Source organism: Anabrus simplex, chromosome 1, assembly GCF_040414725.1.
Source record: "Anabrus simplex isolate iqAnaSimp1 chromosome 1, ASM4041472v1, whole genome shotgun sequence".
NCBI classification, from domain to species: Eukaryota; Metazoa; Arthropoda; class Insecta; order Orthoptera; family Tettigoniidae; genus Anabrus; species Anabrus simplex.
In genome coordinates, this window is record NC_090265.1 from 891,211,586 (window position 1) to 891,235,224 (window position 23,639).

At 37.7% G+C, this 23,639-nt stretch overlaps 1 protein-coding gene across 1 annotated transcript in view; it reads left to right on the forward strand.

Moving 5' to 3' along the window:
* Positions 1 to 23,639, forward strand: part of LOC136857707 (aminoacylase-1A) — a 179,614-nt gene that overhangs the window by 113,502 nt on the left and 42,473 nt on the right. Inside the window, exons 6-7 of the mRNA XM_067136573.2 lie at positions 395 to 624; positions 20,524 to 20,584. Coding sequence (XP_066992674.2) covers positions 395 to 624; positions 20,524 to 20,584 — 291 coding nt within the window. The remainder of the gene's footprint in view (positions 1 to 394; positions 625 to 20,523; positions 20,585 to 23,639) is intronic.

The following is a 23,639-nucleotide window of genomic DNA, read 5'->3' on the forward strand; positions in this document are numbered from 1 at the left end:
TTTTTTTTTCTGAAAGAAGGGGGGCTGTTAGAATTTGTAATTTTATTTCTAACACTGATTTATTTATTTTTATTTATTTATTTATTTTTGTTATTTATTTTCATGCCTGAGATTTCAAGATTGTTAAATCATGCAATTTCCTCCTTGTGTTTCTCTACATTTGCTGTAATTTTCCTGCATAAATTTATTTTAGGAATTAGTTCAAATTACATAGAAAATTTTAGCGTGTTCCTATCTGTGGAAATGCAAAATGTTAACCATTATAATTTATTGCATATTATTATTTCATGAAATTGAGATGTCTTAAGGCATATTAAGCAATAGTATTATTGGGTTTATAGAGATGTTGCCTGTGAATTTCATGTTATTTGTTTTTTCTTTCTTTATTATACAGGGAGGTGTTCAGTCAAATGTGGTACCTCCTGAGTTGGTGGTTGTGTTTGATATCCGTTTGGCACCGACTGTAGATCATGATGAATTTGAGCACATGGTGCAACAATGGTGTACTGAAGCTGGGCCTGGTATCACTGTGGAGTTTGAGCAAAAATGTTCAAAGGTGGAAGTTACACAGTTGGATCATACCAATCCCTGGTGGCTAGCTTTCAAAGCTGCATGTGATGAGCTGTAAGTATTGTGAGGATAGATTCTTAGAAGAAACGGTACACAGTATTCATTTTTCTTGTTCATTGCTTATTCATTTAGCATATGGTGCCAGCCTAAAAATAAATAACTACGAGTATATGTACAGTAGCAAGTCATATATAGAAAGATAAGAGCATTGAAAGGAATATGTACCATAAAAGGAAAAACACAATGACAAGTCAGTGTGGGAAGAGGGAGAAATTAATATATATAAAATAAGAGTTTTGTCTGTACTTTGCTCAGAACTTTAAAAAAAATGGTATTTCTCTATCAGTCATGTCCATAGTAACAAGGAAATATACTATTTAATTTTCCGTAATTTCTGTCTCTCTGTATGTATGTATGCATGTATGTATGTATGTATGTATGTACGTATGTGCATCACGAGAAAACGGCTGAAGAGAATTTAATGAAAATCGGTATGTAAAGTCGGGGATTACTGCTGCGTTCAGAGTATAACAGCCTGCCTGAATTTTGGAGGGAAGTAGCTAGGGAGTTAGATAACTCTTTTCTTTAGCACGCCATTCCTCTGGTTCATAAATTTTCTTATACTACTGATATGTAACACACTGATTCATCACAGTATTCCAGCTATTCAATCCCTACTCTGAGGCACTGATTGGATTGGATGAGCAGTGTGTACAGTGTGTACAGTTTGTGGAATAATGGGAAATGAGTGTTCATGGCTGTCTGCTGCCTGGTCGTTCAAGCTCTGGAACTTTGGACTGGTAGATTGGCAGCCTAGTACTCTTTGTTACAAGTGAGAAAATATGCGGTTTTTCATTTGATTGAGCATTTCATATGATAGCATTGCTTTTAATCATGACATTCCTACTGATGTCATTGTAATGACCTATGTTGACTTCAGTTGGGAAAACCACAAAGACACTCTTTCTGAGGATGTAAAAATGCACGTAGAGAGTGAGTGTCTGCCATTATCATGAAAACTGCCCAACACGATTCTGACTGGCAGTAGGCAAGTGGGCCTAACTGATCGTGACGGATAGTAGGCAAGAGGGCCTGCCATTAAATTGAAAATTCCCTAACCCACTCTTCACATGAGAAAAGACGTATGGCGACTTCCCCGTCTCATTTCTGGGTTAACGTTAATAGCTATGCAGTTTAATACAATCTTACTTACCTAGAATTCTGTATACAGCGAAGAATTCCCTAGTAAAGCACGGGTACATCAGCTAATGGAAAACATAAAAGGACACAGTCATTCTCTACATCTTTATACCCTATTGTCTTCAAATAGATTAGCTTTCTCCTCATTAGTACATTAATTTCTTCTCAACCCCTGACAAGCTCATTTCTGCTTCCCAGTTTCGTCAAGAAGCTGGCCTTCAACATTCACTGAGGAGTGGGAAGTGAAGGATCAGAATACAGGTTGTAAAGATAAGTGAAAAGAAACCCAATGGGTCAGTGTGTAAGTAATAGAAAGGAACAAACAAGTGAACTTCCTTTCCATTACTTATATACTGTGGCAAAGTGACATTACGATACTCTCTTAAAAGAAGTATAAAGTTTACAGTTTCAGAGCTGCAGTCCATTCCAACATGGGATTAAGGATGATGAAACCTTCATAAGATCTATTTGTGATCCCTGTTATGATGCAGCAGACTTTCGGTGAGAACATGCTTGGCAATCTGTACAGGATACTTCACAGTCGGGTGAGCGGAAGCTCCATTTATGGAACAAATATGCACATTGTACAAAACCTGTTCAGTGATGACCAAGTCTTGTGTGGGAAGTCAAATCATCCTGGAAAACAACATAGAAGCTACATGTGACTACTGCTCTTTCCATTCTTGAGACAGACTGAAACTTGCCTTTGTTCTCATTGATGGATCGTGGCAAGATTTTAGTCCATTGATGCTAAGATCCTCGATATCCTTATGGATTTGTAAGAGAGTGTTGCATGAAATTGTATTGTACTCTCAAAGTAAAATTCAAACCGCACAAGTCTGGTGGAGCAACGTGAGAAAGAAACATTAACCAGTATGTTGGAGATAGTTTCAGAGCTGATCTGCATCATATTGCTGCAAAGTTTGTTTATATAGTTCTCATAAATTGCATAAGATTTTGTAACTTCAGTTGGAACGGGTACATATTTTGAATAGGGATGATTGCAGGTTGTCAGACTTTAGGTACATGCTTCTCGCCATTAAAAGGAGGAAAATGAAGCCCTGATGTAAAAACATTCCTTAAGTGTACGGGAGTGTGTTTATGGTGAATCAACTCTGTAGGGAGGTAGCTCTGCCAAAATTATTACATGCAGTTGAACCTCTCTTCTGCGGACACAGTGAGTTCCATGGGAAGATGTCAGTTACGAAAGGTGTCCGCTAAAACAAGGTTGTAAAAATTAATCTAATATTTTAACGGCAAAGAACATCCACCTTAAATATAAGCATACATCTTCATTTTGATTATTCAAAATAATTTCTAAGTAAATATTTTACAGCCTTTACATTCATTACAGCTTTGGGAAGTAATCATTCAACTGGTTATAAAAATTTAGCACATTTTTCTTAAAAGCACTTTTCTCGAAAAGGGAGTAACCACCCAGCTAGACACACAAATTCTTTATTCAATTAACCTCAGCTTTCAGGTTATTTGTGATTTCTCATACTTTTTCTTGTAACATTGGCCTACTCGCTCACAGTTTCCTTGCTCGAACACTTTTGGATCACTCATATACCAAGTGTTCACTTCTGTAAAAACTAACTCCCTCTTTCATTTCATTCCTTGATTCCTATTTTCCTCCCACTTAAAATATAATTTTTATTCTTCGCAATTGTTTTTTCCCACAGTTTAATTTTTCAGGGAGCTTTTTCACTGAAAGTACTTTTGCACTACATGTTTCTTGTCTTGAGATCTAAACATGCTAGTTCTTCCCACTTGTGATTACTGGGCGATTGAAATGCTATGGTATTTCTGCCTCAAAAATCAGCACGTTAAAGTCTCTTCTTTGTTAAGTTTAACTGAACTACCTGACCTCAACCTTATCAGCGAAAAACTGAATTATGAATGAAATGATGCAAGCTATGCTGAAAAATTCCGTGGTAACTTGTGAGTAAGCAGTCACTGGGAGCATTCCTGGGCAGATAGAATTCTCAGAATGTACACTAATTTGAACACAAGATGACCCTAACGAAAGGTTTGGAAAGAGCCGTACACAGAACAATTAACTTAACGGCTATTTCAGTATTCCTGTGTATGTTTCATCTCTTTTCTTTGGACTCATAACAGTACAAACATTGAAAAGGAATTTGCGTATGTCTGCAGAATGATATTCAAGAGAAAGAATGACATAGCCTTGAAAGTGTCCTGGAACACATAAAGTGTAAGGAAGCTGGACACAGTTTTACTTCTATAGAAAAGGATCTCGCAATAATCTCGAATACAGGCAAAGGGAAACTTTTAAATGAATTAGATCTTTTTGGACAAAACATATAATAAAGATTGGAATCTCAATTACGACACTGAAATCAGAAGTCCACTACACACTTTATTGCCTAAGTTATTAAGTGCTGTTAATCCAAACCACTATAGGATCCCTCAGATATTTAAATCCTTAGAATTAAAAGCTCCCTTCATCTCTTTGAATACTAAGTCTGCTCTTGCTCCTCCAAACAACCCCCCTCCTCTGCATTCCCCACCGCCTCTTCCGCGTCAATATAACACTAGGAGTAGGAACACCAGACAAGCTAACGCTGCTGGAGCAATAGGACGTACATAATATCTGGGGAATGAGTAAGGACCCATTTTTAAAAAAAAATTCCATTGAAATGCCACGTTCCATCATTCGCCATCAAGTCCTTTTTTCTGTTTCATTACAGAACAACCACGTTTCTTTCTATGGGCGTCTACATCTACAAGGGATATTTCCAGAAATTGTCATATGGGCCTATAGTTTATTTTGAAAAGTTTTAGCAGCAGTTCTGATCAACACTCCAATGTTTAATAGTACTTGTTATCAACAAAGATTTCTACACAACACACATTATGATAACTTAATCCATATCGTCTTCAATTTGACGACGCATTTTTAACCCTAATGGTTTTATAAAAACAGATCTCACAACCAATGCGCATGTTGTGTTACACTGATCCATTCCATTAATAGCTTTGCGTTCAGCACACTGGTCCCTAAGTGTTTCTTATTGTTCAAACAATTATGAAGAAGATCCATTTCAGATTCAGACATGAATATTTTTAAGAAATAATATGGTACAAAATTCTTTTGGACAAACATTTCAATATTTTTAAACTGATTTTAATGTGTATACATATGTTTTTAGGTATCCTTGTATCTATATCTATACTAATATTATAAAGAGGAAAAATTTGTTTGCTTGTAACGAATAGGCTCAAAAACTACTGAACCGATTTTAAAAATTTCTTCACGTATAGAAAGATACATTGCCAGTGAGTAACATGGGCTGTATTTTATTTTCAAAACAATTCGATGTGGGGGGGCACGGGGGAGAAATATAAAAATAATAGGTTAATATAGGCAAAATATCGAATTTGTCGTATAAGGACGAGGCAAAGCTCAATTTAATCCTCTTGACGCAAAGAACAAAACTCGGTAAGCCCTACAGGCCCAAAAACCCTGTTTTAAGGCCCTAAAACCAACCGTTACGGAGATATTGGCACCACACTACCCCTGCTCTAGGAATCGGATAAAGAAATGAACTGCTGTAACTATGGCAACGTCAGCTCCAGGATTCTAGAGCAATGAGATTATGTATGTACGTTTGGGCATAGCTGCCAACCAAAATTGGTACAAATAAGACTTAATATCTGGAAAAAATATACTGTTGTGTAAGGTACTCATAGAACTCCTTTGGGCGGGGATGGAAAGGGGGTGAAGTACGAGTATAAAAATCTTACTATATATAAAAATGGAAGAGAGAGAGAGAGAGAGACTCTCTCTCACACCTCCTCCTAAACCACTGGAGCAATTTCAACCAAACTTGGTACACGTATTACTTACTATCGGGAGACGATCACTGTGGGGGCTAAGCCATCCTTAGTGCCCTTAAGGGAGGGGGTCAGGGGAGTAGTTATAATAATAATAATAATAATAATAATAATAATAATCGAGAATAGTGCCGAATTCATAGTTTTCGATGTCGCTGAGTTGAAAAGTAATACTCTAGAATTTTTTAAAGTCCAAGTCCAGCCCCCTTTTAGGTGGGGAGCAAAGGGAGGGGGGGGGGGGGGTGAGATATAGAAATAATTAAAAACAGTTTCGAATCCATAGATTTCAGGGTCTTTGAGATGAATAGTAATACTCCGGATTTTTTGCAAGTTCAAGTGGGGAGCGAAGGGGGCTAGATATAAAATTAATCGAAAAACTATATAAAAAAATATTTTCTTCTTCTTACTATATATAAAAATTGATGTATGTGGGTGTGTGGGGGGGTGTTAATGACACATCTCCTCCTAAACCACTGGAGCAATTTCACCAAACTTGGTACACTTATCAATTAGTATCAGGAGACAAACAGGGTAAGACACCCCTAGCACCCTTATGGGCAGGGGGCAAGGGGGGCGGTATAAAAATAATCTAGAATATTATCGAATTCATAGTTTTCGTGGTCGCTGAAATTATTAGTGACACTCTGAATTTTTTAAAATTCATGTTCAGCCCCCTTTGAGGTGTGGGTGAGGGAGGAGTGAGATATAAAAATAATCAAAAACAGTGTCGAATCTATAGTTTTTTGGGTCACTGAGATGAATGGTGACAATCCAGATTTTTTATCTCTTAGTGGTGGGGGGCAAGAGGGGGACAGTCTCATTGACGGTTGAAATCCTGTACATCGTATCTATAGTGCGACGGCTAAATACATATAGTTATCACTTATTAATTTTTGACAGGATCAAATACTTCCCAGTCGATTCGAGCTTCCATAAGGACGAAGTTTTACTCGAAAATTAAATTATCTAAAACTTGAAATCAAACGCATCTAAATAATTCTAAAACTACATAATAGATCATAACATATCAATCTGCAAGTCAAAAAGAAATTCTATAAAAATTCACATCACACATACGGTAACTAACTGGTAATGCAAATCTTAAAGGTAAATATTCAGAAACTATCCGGGCAACGCCGGGTACTACAGCTAGTTCTAAATATAAGAAACCACAGTGTCAATATTATCAAGCATTTACCAAGCTCGATAGCTGCAGTTGCTTAAGTGCGGCTAGTATCCAGTATTCAGGAGATAGTGGGTTCGAACCCCACTGTTGGCAGCCCTGAAGATGGTTTTCTGTGGTTTCCCTATTTCACACCAAGCAAATGATGGGGCTGTACCTTAATTAAGGCCATGGGCGCTTCCTTCCCACTCCTAGCCCTTTCCTGTACCATCGACGCCATAAGACCTATCTGTGTTGGTGCAACGTACAGCAAGTTGCAAAAAAAAATATATAATATTATTAAGCATTTAACAGCATAGTTTATAAGAATTGGATAAGGTCCTCAGACCAGTGTTTATTTTAAGATTAAGTAAGCCTGATGATGCCCAGTAAAAGAAGGGGCAAAACATGTAACTTAAGATTTGGTAGTTTCTATGTTTATTTAACCATGCAACAGTGGATTGTATTGAATATGTGGTATAATAAAATACTCCTTGTATAAACTTGATGATAAACATGTAAAGTGTCCGCTTAAGACAAGTTGACGAGGCTAATGGCGATGTCTGCTGTCCCGAATTCGAGGTGTCTGCTTAAACGAGGCTTTAACATGTGACTTACGTAAAATAAAATTGGTTTCATGAAAAAAATGTCCTTATAGAGAGGTGTCCGCTGAATAAAAATGTCCATTAGGGCAGGTTCAACTGTATCAGCATTTTTGTAGCATTTCATGGCATTTATTGTTATAGAAAACTGACGTTACTGGTGGTCCTATAAAGGTTATTTTTGTTTTCAGTCCGAGTAGGTTGTAAAATGGTTGGTTGACCGGTGACAGTGGCGACCTATGTGCTACAAAATACACTATTTTAAAACTGCATATTGTCATGATGAACCACTCTCACTTCAGACCTGTTAATAATAATAATAATAATAATAATAATAATAATAATAATAATAATAATAGATCATTTTAACAGCTTTTCTCACAATTAATAACATGGAACAAATACAAACAACATTAATTTGCAAGCAGATGAATACTTCTATGAAACAAATAATTCATTTGAGAAATAGTTTTTATTCACCTAATGGTGAAATACGAAGTCCATCCTTTTTTTGCAAGACTTGTTGATCACCTTTTGGTTAAGTTCTTTATTCCTGAAATAAGCTTTTTCTCAATTGATAGCATTGCTAATGCATTCAGCCGTTCCTGACACATGGTATTTCACAGAAACGTTTTAATCCTTTTAAGATTCGAAAAGCATCTTCGTGGTTCTGAAGTGGTCATTGGAATCGTAATCAAAATCGTGAGCAATTCTGTTATTTGGGTGAAGGTATCTTGCAGTTTATTCTTCAGGATCAGTTGAAGCAAAGGAACTGCACTGTCAATTTCTCTGAAATCAGTTCTTTTATACAGAATGCTAAGCTCTCGTTAGTCTCTTCTTTTCTGGGAGTCTGTATAAGTCACACATGGTGTTAACTCCTTTGACAGGGAACTGTTTTGAATATTCGCTCAAATTCATCAAATCTAATAAATTTGCAACCTCTAAATAAGAAACAGACTCAAATCTAGCTCCTCAGTGAAGGTCACAAACATCCTTAGCTGTAAGATTCCGTTCTGCGTCTTTTACTTTGTGGCATTTCAGAAGAAACTTCATTTGCTATTTTATTGACAGAATCCCTGACTGAAGCGACAGTCTTCATAAAAATGCCAACTTCATTTCCTATTTTGATTGTATCTGTCGATCATGCTTGTAACTGGGAGTACAAAATATCCTCGAGGCATTATTGTGTGAAAGAAGGACAGCCAAAATAAGAACTCTTCATCCACCAAATTGTGTCTTGAGTCCACATGCTTCTTGAACTGTCCTTATAGATTTTGACTTTTCCAGGTCCAGAAATCATTGCAACCGGGCGAGTTGGCCGTGCATTTAGGGGCGCGTGGCTGTGAGCTTGCATCCGGGAGATAGTGGGTTCGAATCCCACTTGAAATTAATTTTATTACCCGAACTGGACTCCATCATCTATGAACCTAATGTAGACAAAAACTTTACACTCTGCCTTTGTTTGTGGTACATTATCTATCCACCCTTTATGAATTGTCAAACTGAACTCCTGTAATATTTCATTTTCCTTTCTAGTTACCTCTCCGTTTGGAAGCTCTACTGTGTTGATAGTACTATTATAATTTCTTTTGTTTTTAACAATGCTATAGAGGAGCTACTTATGTTTGTCTTGCCCTATTCCATTGGCAAGATGATCTTTGCATTTCCGTTTCTCAATGTCGATTATTCTTTTGACGTGTAATCTTTTTCTCTATAAAATGATGGTTTATCCTCGATTTTACTTGGATTTCCTCGCTTTGTGGTACGGTACAAAGCTCTTCTTATGCCATTTCTAACTTTTACATCCTCATTCCACCATGCTATTTCTTTGGATTTTCTTATTTGGCTCTGCCTTCCAAATACTCTCTCAGCTGTCTTCACCAGTATTCTCCTCAGGTTATCCTATTCCTCATTTGCAGATCTCAGATCTTCTTTTGGTAACATCTTCCAAACATTTTCTCGAAACATTTTCTTCATCCTCGGTTCAGAAAGTCTCCAAGTTTTTATTTTTGGTGTTCTTTTGTCCAGACTTTAGGTCTTCTCTTTGTGTTATCTGCAACCAACAGCCTGTGGTCTCCATCCAAATTTTCACTAGGAATTACTTTGACATCATTGACAATCTTCCAAACTTCTTGGTCGGCGAGTATATAATCAATCACAGTTCCATATTGATCATCCCAACTATATCTTGTGATCTTATGCATATCCTTTTTCTTTAACCAAGTTTTTTTTTATTTATTTTTTAATGCTATTTGTTCAGGGCGTTGACCTATAGAGATCTTTTGCCCCTACTTGCACCATGTGATATGAACCTGCGTGTAATTGGAATGGAGGAAGTGTAGAGTGTTAAATGTGAGGAAAGGAACGTTAAGGACAACACAAACACCCATTCCCCAGGCTAGGGATATTAATCATTTACAATTAAAAACCCCTGACCCAGTCGGGGCCGCCGGGTGACAGGCAGATACGTTGCCCCTTACACTGCAGGGCCAGACTGAAGCAAGTGTTACTTACAACCATATTGTTCCTGAAAAAAGATCTAGAAGATGTTCGCCCTCTGTCATCCTATTCCCCATTCCATGAGGACCCAGGGAGGATTCATAACCCAGTCTGATCCAACCTGAGCATTAAAATCTCCCATTACTACCAAATGTTCAAAATCCATATGTTCTTCCAAGTTGGGCAGGAAGGCTTCTTTTTCTTCATTTGAACATCCTGATTGTGAAGCATAGACCTGGATTATATGATATTTGTCTCCATTCCAATTTACTAACACTTTAATTTAATTATTCTGTCACTGACAAATTCAGTCTGGCTACAAACATAAATATTTTTTTTGAAGTAAAAAGCCCACTCTATTTCTTGACTCCAAGTTTTTTCCAGACCAGTATAGTTTATAGTCTAGATGGAGGTGCGTTATTCCTGTTGCCTTCCATTTGGTTTCACTCAACTCCATGACAAGAATTTTCCTCCTTTCCATCATATCAACTACTTCTTCAGCTTTATTTGTTTGTGTTAGAATATTCAAGGTTGCAATCCGGCAACTGGGTCTTGATTTGGGTTTTGTAACTGGTGAAGCTTCAGGCTGTAAGCAGTCATACGTACCTAGCTGTTGTCATTGTCTTGAGTTGCTTCGATCCGAGGCTGATATTTTTCTTGAAAGCGATTGCAATTACTCTCCAATTAACTTGCTAGGCCTAACATTAGAGAAAATTTTCTGTCAGGGTTATCTCCCTTAGCCTTTAGCACTTCCGTGCCACATCTGCAAGGCAGCAGCTTCCTGTTGAATTTATGTGTCATTTCCTACACAAAGGCTGCAACAAGTCTCCTAAGGGTGAACTCTTCTGCCTATAGCCATTGGTTCTCCCTTAGTTTGTCAGGTTTGGTAATGGCCGCCCAACTCTTGGCCAGACAATCACAGGTAGTACGTCTACTGTCGCATATGGTAGCAGGATGGACCTGACCTGACCTGTATAATAATAATAATAATAATAATAATAATAATAATATAATTGCCCTACTGATTTGTAACCTAGTCTTAGCGTATCTGTCTGTAGTATTATTTTTTGTAGAATTACTGTATCTTTCTTTTATGCTTACATTTTTAAATTTTGTTGTTTAAAGTGGTTAAGTGTAAGAGAGCCCTAATTTCACCACAAATATAATTCAGGAATAAATAAAATAAGTCAATAAAATCTACCATATTGGCATTAAAAGCATTTTTTTTTTTTCTTTTCATATGGGTTCTGCCTTAGTACCACAGATATAAGCAGATCATCAGTGTATGGTAATACAAAGTTGTACTTAATATCAGAAAATACAGAATAAGCCAAATGCTGCATTATTTGAGAGCAGAGAGTGAACACAAATTAAACTTTGGTGAATTCACATAACCCATAACTTCTATTTGGAGAGTAGTCTAGAGGTATTTAATATAAGTTCAAGCCTAAGATAGTAAATATTTTTTTGTTGGTAATACAGTGAAACCTCGTTAGTGCATTCCTCATTAACAAATTTTCCTGCTTAGCATGTCGTAAATTTGAAGTCCTGATTCTCATCGTATTAAATCTATATAAAAATACCTCACTTATTGCATCACGAATTTTTGCTGTTACTGCTTAGTACAATCACATTTTTCCTAGCCCTGAAAATGTTGTCATCCTTTGTGAAAGGAACACTATTTCCTCCTCAGGTAGAGCCCTCGCCAAAGTTGCGTGAGAATGGGAAAAGGCCTTGAATTCCTGAACCTTGCAGGATAAGTTGCACCTTGGGGAGAAAGCCAATAGCCTGAGGAATGTTCAGTTTTGCTTGCTGGTTAGCAACAAGGACAGCACTTTGCTCACTTTATCTGTGTACGACGTGAGATCCACGGCCTGTTTCCAGTCATTTGACCGGGTCAGGAATGGAATTAATGAAGCCCCCATCTAGCGGCTAGAATAGGAATTGTGCCGGCTGTCGAAGCCTGTCGCACTCCTCTGGGGCAATGCTTCAATTAAAATTATAACAGGAGATATTGGAAATGTTCTCCTCCTGCATCCACACATTTCTGGCATCATCTTAGGAAACTCTGATTCACATGTATAAATTTGTCTTCTGTAATTGAGGCTATTTCTCTCTGGACTTGTTCTTTCAGTTCATCTAATGTGTGAGGGTTTCTTGATACACTTTATTTTTTAAGCTCCCCCATAAATAAAAGTCACAAACAGTTAAATCTGGAGACCATGATGGCCATAAGTCCGTACTAATAACACGGTTTTCAAAAATTTCCTCAGTTAAGTTTAATGTGTCATTAGCTGTATCCATGGTGGCAGAGTCTTGCTGAAAACATCCATTTCGACAGTCAGTGTCAGTTAGTTTGTCAAAAAATTGTTTGAGTATATTATCACTGTATCTTCGTTCATTAATTGTGCCCTGAAAAAAAAAAAAAAAGATAGGTCCTATGATTCTGTATCCATTCACTGCACACCAAACTTCAATCTGTTTGTCATGTGGAGGAATTTCGTATATGCGATGGCGGTTTTCAGTACTCCAGTATCTGTTATTCTGCGTCGAAACATACCCATGTAAATGGAACCATGCTTCATCAGAGAAAAATATTAAGCATCAATTATCAATTATTTCATCATGTACGTTTCGCAACATCCAATTACAAAAACATAGCCGCTTATGATCACGTGGATGCAGATTGTGTACCATAGTTACCTTCTATCATTTCAATTTTAACATTTTTGTAGCCCACCATGCTGAGCTCTTCAAAACATGGCTTCTTGTCCAAGTTGTCCTCGGGATTTTGTAGGCGTATGTTTTAATCTGTCGGTGATTTCATTTACTTTTTCCTCGTTAAGTACACCTTTTTTAACACTTCACTTCTTATCAAGTAAAGAACCAGTGCCTTTCAATTTGTTTAAGTGTCTCTATGTGGAGGGCGTACACCGGAAAATTATGTTACAAATGGCTATCGACTTTCCTGGAAGACTCTGTTCTCGCATAATTATCATACATAAATACCCTTTCCTCTACCAGTTACACATGTGGAGGCATTATGAGAAAAATACCCCGAAGTAACACTTCACAACACGAGAACAGTTGGAGCAACAGATCAACACTTGATACACGTTCTGAGCACGGACCTGAACTGCGAAGTGCGGGCATTCCCATGCTGTGCTGTGTAACGGGAAGTGATGAGTCAACGGGAGGCAGATAAGCTGGGTGTGCCTACCGGCCAACCAATGAGAGAAACTCACCATACTCATTTACAGGCCTATCCTTGACTGACAGAAGCTCTGGTGGAATTTCTCTAATTCTTCCATAACATACCTACAACATTTTTATATTTAAAAAAATAAACTTTTACAGTCTTCAGTATGCCAAAACTAATTTTGAGTAATAAAATTATAAACTACCTGGGAAAGAAAACATGTGGAATCAGCATTATACTTGAAAAAGAAACAACTAACTAGCGTATTAGAACCCCCTTTCTTACAGTTTTTATAGCTGCAGAAGTAAGTGGGGTTCCAATTTGTGATGGTCTCCCATTTTGTCCAGTGACTTCTGGCTACGAAGAATTACAAATTACCTTTGTTGGAAGGCAGCATTTCTAAATTTTAAAAACAAGACAATAAATACACATGACTTTTAGGCCTACATATGAAGCAAATATAGTCAGTTTTAGTTACTCTTATATCAAGTCAGTACTTTCTTCTCATTAACTCCTCTCATAATGGTTTTCCGTGGTTTCCCATTTTCACACCAGGCAAATGCTGGGGCTGTACCTTAATTAAGGCCACGGCCGCTTCCTTCCAACTCCTAGGCCTTTCCTATCCCATCGTCTCCATAAGACCTATCTGTGTCGGTGCAACGTAAAGCCCATAGCAAAAAAAAAAAAAAAAAAAAAAAAAAAAACTCCTGTCATGAAGTTGACGTCAGGAAGGGCATCCATTTGTAAAGGCTCACTATAAAGATTTGTCTCACTGCATACTCCACCCCGTAGAGAAAAGGGCCAAGGGTTGGGGCATACAGTTTTATTTATCATTTTATGCGTATTAGTACAAAAGAACTTAATAGCCAGTTATTGGTCTCTTGTCTTTTGAGCAGTAGGTCTACCACACAGTAAACCTAATGACTCCTTTCATTTGAATTATCGTCGCCTTGTGCCGCTAACTTCCCTGCTACTGGTGTGTCATCATCCCAAATGATGCCGTCTTCATTGCCATAGAGAGCATTTGAGATCCCGTCTTTTTGAAACTTTTAAAAATAGTTTTGTTCCCGACTATAGAGTCCAAACAGTGAGAATCCATTCATAAATGGTTTCTGGAAATGGTCTGTGTTATTCCCAATTGGTGTACTGTGTGTGTAGCAGGAGCCACCCCTTCGAAATAAAGCCGTGCTGTAGAAAGTGTACCAACCCACCAGCTGATCGCTAGCATATGTTATGAGTTGTAATTCCAAATGTAATACATAGCGACTGGAAGCATTCTTTCGATAACTGTGGCTGTTGAAAGCAATACCTTTATTTTTAAGTATATTTCATGCTTGTCCTTTACATTTATCACATCAGAATTTACCTGAATGACTGTAATCGGGATAAGAGAAACCGCATTGTTTAGGTTAGGTATGCTGAACTACCTAGATGTGGCCAGAAGTTCTGCAACAACAACAACAACAACAAAAAAAGTAAATAACAGGAAAAGCTTACCACATTTATGGACATCTTAAGATGTGTACGTACAGAGTTTTATTATATAATGTTTCATTTCATACATTCATTGCCTCCACTTTTTTAATAACGTATGGAATGTCTTATTTGGCATCTCCGAAAATCGTAAAAGTATTTAGTGGGACATAAACTCAATAACATGATTATTTGTCAGGTAAGTTGACGAGTAAAACAATCGTTATGATTGTATTGTTTTTATCATGTTTTAAACCTACTTCTCTCCAAAAGTTACCTCCATTGGCCAGGGTTAGAAGATATTAAACTATCACTTTGTTAATCATCTTGCCTGCTATATTAATAGCAACAACTCTGAATATTTCTTAAATTATATAACTGCTATGGATTTAACCGCATCAAAATAAGAGTAATAATAATAAATATAATAAAGAAAATTTAAACTTCATGAGATTTAATAAAGTTAAATAAAACTCTCACACACGATAAAGACTGCATAAACAGCATCAAGATATAAATACCAGGTTAACCAATATGACTAAAAGAAAGGAGATGAGAAGCCAACTGGGAGCTTTACAAGGTCTGTGAAAGGTAGTTTTTTGCGAGGAAAACAAGATTAACGGTGATCCCTTTCTGAACACTCAAATTTACTGATCATTAGTTCAAGTTAAAATACAAAACAAATTAATTTACAGTCAAAACAACATACAACGATTATGTGCTAGTGCACACTCGTTACGAAAAACATTTCTACCTTACTTCTTGAAACAATGTTTACCAAAAGGTGACAATCAATTATTGAATTATAGGCAATGGCAGGGTATTTAAATTTAAAAAAAAATAGAAATCAGTGTGGAAATTATAACATGAAATTATGGAAGGAGCCAGTTGAAACATTTATTGATGACAGATAGCAGCAAAACAATAAAATTTAACGAAGGGGAAAGTCAAGTTGCTGCCTTTCCTAAAACACTTCAGTAAAAGGCGCATAGCTTTACCTAACGTTCGCTAAATTGGTACGGAGCTACTGGTGGCATCCCCTGAGGGAAATAACAAATAACATACGACTTAAGAGACGTGAAAACAAAGTGACATGTTCATTAGTTTAGAATGTTCAAATCAAGAAAAGGGAATTACCTCCAAAAATAAGGGGTTATGACTAGCCACAAGGGCTGTCATTTGAAGTTAAAATTGGCGAATTGAAGATACCCCAGGCAAACTCCGGCGCACAAAAAATTTAAATTAAGAATTTACATTTAAAAGTTAAAATCCAAAACATGAACCAAACAGTGCTCACCTCAGATGGCCCGTAGTCCCATCACAGGACAGACGGAGGGGACCTCTGCTTCCTTCCCTGGTCACAAATCAGACGACGGAAACAAACTTGGCCCTGGCCAAGTCGCCAGAAGCCAGAAATGGGGCAATCAAGAGATAACCAATTAGCGCACGAGAATTACACTCAAGGCTCTTATATTCACCAATAAGAAATCGCGTTATTCTAGCCAATAAAGGCTCTGAAATTTTTTGATGAGGAAGGTCTTCACAACTTCCAGAAACTTCATTTCTGATGCAACAGAAAATCACTAGAAGCATCTTACCAACACAGGCACGTGCAGCTACACCCTGCCACAAAAGTGATTACCTTAAATGCTCCAAATGCTAATTAAACAGTTATTTACATTATAAAATTTTACACAATAACCAATATCTTATACGCACAATTTCAAGTTACTTGAATTATTTATGGGGTTCATATTCCCAAATTGTAACAAAATTTCTGAAGTTCTTCTTGTCCTCATCCAAAATGATAATTTTAAATGTCACACTCAGTCAATTTTTCAAATCAGAACAAATGAACATATTTTACAAAATCAAGTTGAAAATGATGGCTCTTGTCTTTCAGTAACGTACTTTAATGTCGTTTCTTGTGGTTTTCCAAAATAAAATAAAGTGATACACAACATCTTTCAAAATACAGCTCTCTTGTCACCATGACAAATTTGTCACCATGACAAATAAAGTAAACTAGTTTCTTCATCCTGAGGTGGAGCAGCTCTTTATTAGGCACACCCCCAAATTGAGGTGAGCTGCATGTACCATTTTACCACATATCAACCTTCCTGCCATTCTTAAATCTCTGGGAGTACCGGGAATCAAACTCAGGCCCCGAGAACAGCAGTTAATTGTGCTAACCATTACGGTTACTATATACTATATAAACTGTTGACTAAAATCGTAAACAGACTCTCTCAGAAATTTGACCTCTATAAACTTGTTCAAAGTAGGATTCAGAATAGACTACAGCACAACTGATGATATTCAGTCAATATGCACATTTATTGAAGAAGTTGCACAATGGAAACGATACAGGGTTCAGAAAAGTTAGTATGGACTGAGACCTGACAAATAGGGAGGTTATTCTAAGACTGTCCACGCCCACTGCTGTAGAAGATCGTCATAATATGGGTTTCAGTGTTATTACGGAAGAGTATGACGTTGTCCAGTAGTACTGGACCTTTCTGACAAAGTGTACGATGCAGATGGCCCTGCAAGAATGTGCAGATTACTGGGTATTGATGATGTGGCCCTCAAAAACACCTTGGCTGTCATATGTTAAAATAGAGGCATGGCCACCTTGAACGATAGATTCTGCCATACAGTGTGTTGTCGTGATGACATCAGGTGACCCTATTCGGCTGACATTTCAGTTCTCTTTGTACACTTGCACCCAGATTTCATGAGTTGCAATAATGCAATTGAACATGTCGTTTCCTTTGCACAGAAATCACTCAGTTTGTATAGGGCAGGTCTCTTATGCCCACTTCTGTTTACTGATGTGGCACCCACTTTGAACACTCCTTGTGTAACTGCAAATCCTGTCATAAAACATGAAACACAGTCGATCCAGACATGTGTAGAATATTACAACATAATCCTGTGTTAATCTTCTGTTAAGCACTTTTCGATAATGACCACGGACTCATCTGTATGGGCAGAGGCGGGGTATTCACTGCACACCTGGTCCTCGATAACCGCATGGCCACATTGGAAGGCTGCCACCCAATGTACAACAGTTCTACAATATATGGCAATGTCGTACATGATTTCTTGTAGCTCTGCATGATACTGATGCGTGTTTATGCCATGGAGAACTGCATTTTTCACATCTGACCGCTGTTCGACTTAACTTACATCTATCGTGGAGTATGGCCGGACACACAGTGACTGTGTCGGGCACTTCTGCCTAGCCACCCCTCTCCATAGGTATGATCTGTTGGTGGCTTTCAGTAACGTGTACCACAGGGTTTCCAACATAAATACCTGCCTTATCATGCTGCCACATCTGACTAACGAACACAGTTGCCATGGCTTCACAAACAGTCTATGTACATGAGAAACGATTTACTTTCAGAACACAAAAATTGGCAGTGGAGTGTGTTAGTTTTTCTTCCAAAATAGAATACAGAAAACCATTGGGAGTGTAGGAAGGATATGATTTTGATCTTGATTGAAACAGAAAAGGCATATGATAGTGGAAGTCTAATGCTAGAAGGTATTATTTATTTAGCTTATGGTACAAATTAAGCCACACCTGAAGGTATAGGAAAGGAAATAAAATATTATAAAAGTAGTATATTTTAAATGATGCAGGTGTGTCAGGATGGAAGTAGGTAAAACAGAATATTTTGAAATTGAAACTGGGCTAAGTTCACTACCACTTTTATTGTTTATAACAGTGGTGGATGATGTCATTGAGGCTGTGTAAAGAAATGTGCGGAGGTACTAGAATGAACCCAGAGTTGCTTTCTGACAATAAAGGGAATAACAGCTTAGTATTTCATGGCTAGCATCTTGAAGAATATAGAGGAAATTTTTCTACCTTGTAGGCTGTGGTCAAATTGGGCTTCTGGCTCTGAATGTTTTATCGAGAACTGGGCTCAGTGTTCTCAAGGGCCCACTCTCTCCAAGACTCTGGTGCTGGACTGAAGCTATGGCTATGACTTCCTAGTATATAGCAATGACATGCTGTTCTCTGCACAGTCTAGACCAGGGATGGCGAACCTATGCCACGCGTGTCACTAGGTGACACGCGAACACGATTTCGGTGGCACGCCACATGAACATAGTAATGTTTTAATATATGTCTTGTACCACAGACAATACATATCTTTTAGTGTTTCATGTGTAAGAAATAAATATCGAAAATCTAAATACTAGTTCCATCCGGACGTGCAATATGGCAACAGAATGAAAGGAATGCCAGCCAGATGCACTATTGTCAAGGACAAAATAATAAGAATGAGTGAAGAAGTTTCGGAGCAGTTGAAAAATAATTTGGATAACTCCCAGATGTATGCAGTATGTTTTGATGAAAGCATGGATGTGACCTTACAAGCAAGGATAGTTGTTTTTATTTCTTTGCGGAAATGTGATGAGGTAGAAATGATATTGTTGAGCATTTTAGTATTTTTGACCATTATATCTAATAATATTTATCTTTTTACAATTTGTTTTACGTCGCACCGACACAGATATAGGTCTCACGGCGACGATGGGATAGGAAAGGCTTACGAGTTGGAAGGAAACCGTCGTGGCCTTAATTGAAATACAGCCCCAGCATTTGCCTGGTGTGAAAATGGGAAAGCACGGAAAACCATCTTCGGGGCTGCCAACAGTGGGGCTTGAACCAACTCACCCGGTGATAATATGTTATGACGAAGTGTGTTACAATGGGAGCTTATTATTGATTTATATACAAATAATAATAGGTATTCTCAAAACTCACATAATTAGAAAAGTATTATTTGCAGTATTTGCAAAATACGACCACGGAACATGCAGTCAAATGTATTTACAAGATATATATCTAATAAATAAATAAATCAGTAAATAAATTAAATAATAACATATGTTGCAGCATTATTGGGAATTTGGGAAGGAAGTCGTGGGGGGTTGTAGGTTGTAGTCTTTCCTTAAAGGAAAATAACAAGTGGCACAGTCAACAGTTGAGAATAATAAACCAGACTTAAAATGGCACACTTGTTGGAAAAGGTTCGCCATCCCTGGTCTAGACTATTGCTGTGCCAAGGATTTATTGTACAGAACAGCTAGGAGAAAGTACTACTAACCAATGACCACGAGTCACCCGTTACAGAGTAAGTTGGCAATACAGATAGGGGCGCACAGCTGTGAGCTTGTGTTCGGGAGATAGTGGGTTCGAGCCCCACTGTCAACAGCCCCTGAAGATGGTTTTCCATGGTTTCCCATTTCCACTCCTAGCGCTTTCTTATCCCATCGTCGCCGTAAGACCTATCTGTGTTGGTGCGATGTAAAACAGATAGTAAAAACCAAAAACAGTGTTTAGCAACTTTTAAAAAATGTCATCAGAGTAGATCAAACATTACTGACCCCCCTTTGCATATCAAACGGCCACTTCTTTCTTAATAGCTTAAAAATCAAAAATAACTTGCAGAAATTTAGAATAATTTAGAATAATTCCGTGACTGCTGATCATTAAGTCAGACAGAGACTTTCTCAACACATATCATTTGAGGTTTGTAGCAGTTAACATCATTACTAGTTTCATATCTTGAATAATTTTAAAATTTCACGTATGGAATACTTTACTTTACAGTTTCCAGATAACAGAATTAAGGTGTTTTTTTTATCAAAGAAAAATAGTTGGTTATAAATGGAAAATATGGGTGACGTTACTGAACTACAAGAGGAGAAAGAAAAGTGATAAGACGAGGAACTTGGTAAATAGATGGGATTTTTTTTTCCTATTCATATTTTGAGCTAAGATTCAAATCATTGCACTTGAAAAGACTACTGTGTGTCATCAGAGAAATATTGAGCCTTAGTTGACAGAACCTTTCTGGCCATAGTTCTAAGCTGAAATATTTTACATTATGCTTTTTCTTTGCACAATGACTATATTTTTGGTTTATTTTCAGAAAAATTAAATTGAAACCACAAATATTCCCTGCAGCTACTGACAGTCGTTACATTAGAGAGGTAAGAAATTTTCATTGGGTCTTGTGTCTAACATATATTTAAGTGTTTTGTTGCTCTTTGTTAATGCATTTTGTATTCATGAATGCCTTGCTTTGTAGTTTAGGTATGGTCATTGTATTCATACTTGCTGACTGGTGGTATTATGAACTCTGATTTGAATAGTGACACTTCTATTTCTTTTTTAAAATTTTCTTTCTTGTGTTTAGGTAAAATTTGTATATTTTCATAAGTGACAAATTTGGACAAAACATTTTCTCTTTCTTTGTTACATTCAGTAGGGAATCCTGTATGATATTAGTTTCTGCTATTGTAGCGTAGTTTTAGTTCTACCTAGTAACATACACAGATGAAAGTTCTGTCTTTCATTTCTTGTACCAATAGCTCCTACTCTGAGTTAGGCCTTTCTCCAGCTCTCTCTCTTCTCGTTGCAGTTAAAAGCTGGTCTGGTCCTATATTTAGTGTTGAGACACATTTCAGAAATCCTCAAAATATCTGTAGTTGCACATATAGTAGACACACCACAATAAAGATAAACTACAGTATTAGTCTGGACCCCCGGTGTAGGGGGCAATGCTTCCGCCTGTCACCCGGCAGCCCTGGGTTCGATTCCCGGCCCGTCATGGAATTTTTAATTGTAAATGATTAATATCCCTGGCCTGGGGACTGGGTGTTTGTGTCGTCCTTAACGTTCCTTTCCTCACGTTCAACACTACACTTCCGCAATTACAATTACATGCAGGTTCATGGTGCAAGTAGTGGCAAAAGATCTACAGAGGTCGACGCCACGAACAAATGTAATTTTTTTTCAAAGTACATTATTAACATATTTTTATAGAATCTTGATAAAGTATGCCAAGGTTGCTAGATATAAAGGCTTTGTAGCAATTATTGGTGAGGTCACCATTGTAGAAATGAAATTTTACTTACAACCTTTAACTCAAATGCTTTAAACTACACAAAAATATGCTTAAAATATAGATCTACAATCACAGAAAAAGTGCTGTGAGGCTTTTCCATCTAAAATGCAGCATTTGCCTGTTAGTGAGTCACTCCACCTTGTTCTAGAACTCCCTCTCGCTCTCTTTTCCCTTGAACTTCATCTCCATCATCCGTTTTCATATTCCTTTTTTCCTCAATCCTCTTGACATGTCCAAACCATCTTAGTTTACTCCTATCAGTTCTCTCCTTTAGGTTTCACCATTCTGACCCCCTTTCTTTCTAACATCTCTGTCTGTCTGTCTGTCTGTCTGTCTGTCTGTCTGTCTGTCTGTCTGTCTGTCTGTCTGTCTGTCTGTCTGTCTGTCTGTCTGTCTGTCCTTGTCTTTCCTATCATACTTCTTAGGTATTTCATTTCATTGGCATGAATTCTACTCTCCTCCCTACTTGTGGTTGTCCAGGTCTCAGCTGTGTAGGTCAATAAGGGTGCATAATACATTTTGTACGTTTACATTTCTTTATTCCAGACAAGGTCTCTTACACTCTGCATTACCCTGTTGCACCCTCTTCCTAATCTCCATGTCCAGCCTAGTATTCTCCCTCTAAGAGGTATTCGAAACTGTTATCAATTTCAAGGCTGTGACCACCAATTTTCACAATGTCTTTCCCTTGTCTTTCTCCTCTTGTCATCACCATTGCTTTGCTTTTCTGTGCACTGATTTTCATACCATACCTTTCAATTTTCTCGTTCAGTGTATCGAGTTGTTCATGTACTTCTTTGCTGTTTGTTTCCCAGACCACAGTATTGTCTGCAAATAGTAATAATTTCATCTCCCTATTCACATATGCTTCCTTTGTCTCCTTTACACCCACCTGTGGATGGGGGGCACTTCTGAATACACCCATGGTATCCCCTGCCTGTCGTAAGAAGCGACTAAAAGAGGCGACCAAGGGATGGTGGAATTAGAACCATGAGACTACTTGCAATTGGTACCATAAGGTGAGGAACACCATGGGTCAATGTTACTTGCGATTAATACTGTTACCGAGTTTTTGTGGTAGTTATGCGTGAAAGAAGGTGCGGGGTGGTGAACGGGTCTCAAGCTACTAAAGTAAAGTTAATTTAAAATTTAACAAGGTTATATTTTCTTTTCAAAACAAAGAAATAACAAGCATGGCAGGTACAAAGTAGCAAGTCCAAAGGATAGTTACAATATTTACAGGATTTGGGCTTCGCGCCCTGATTTCACAATGCTAGGGCAATCAGCTCAGTTTTACCCCCAAACACAAGTTTCAACAGAGTGGCAGAAAACCCCATTCATGCCTAGGAGCCCTTGCTCCAAATTACACTGAAAAGCCTCCACGAGGCGTACAACACTCAATTTTCAAAAGAGCCACTCGCTCTCAAATTTAAGCCTCTCCCAGGCCACACCAAACTCCACCTTCAAGTTGTCCTCAACGGACATAAACACAGGGGTAAAATACCCAATCTACTGAGGTCTATAAAATGAAAAGAAGGTTAATTAAATGACCTCTAAGGTAACAATTTGAGAGGAGGCGAACTTGCACTCCTAATACACTTTGATTAAGACCTACTTGGCACTAGGCCGTTAATACAAGGGCTAATCCCATACTAAAGAGGTGACTTAAGAAGAGAACAATTTGTTTTACGTTAACGAAGAATAGGTTGAGAAAAATAAGTTCACCTCAAAACAATATGAGTGGGAGCTCGAGAGGGTTAGCACTCTCTATCCCAGTATGTAGCTTTAAAAGAGAATATATGAAAGAGTAGTTACATTTAGGAAAAGGTTACATGGTGGAACGCTTAGAACCCGCCCCGAGAGTTAAACTGCTGAGCTAGCCAAGAAAAAAAGTTATTAATTGGCCATTACCTTGTTGTTGACCGCTGCCGAGGAAAGAGGCGCTTCCCGCCTCCTGCTATGTACTTTATACACTGAAAGATGGAACAGAAGTGGCCCGGAGACCCTAAAATCAGCAGTTTAAATACTCTCGCGGAAGGTTCTAGGCGTTAGGGGAATGAGAACACCCTCCCACGAGGATTTTATTGGTTCATCAATAAACCCCCTGCACAATACTAAGAAGAAACACATAATTGGTG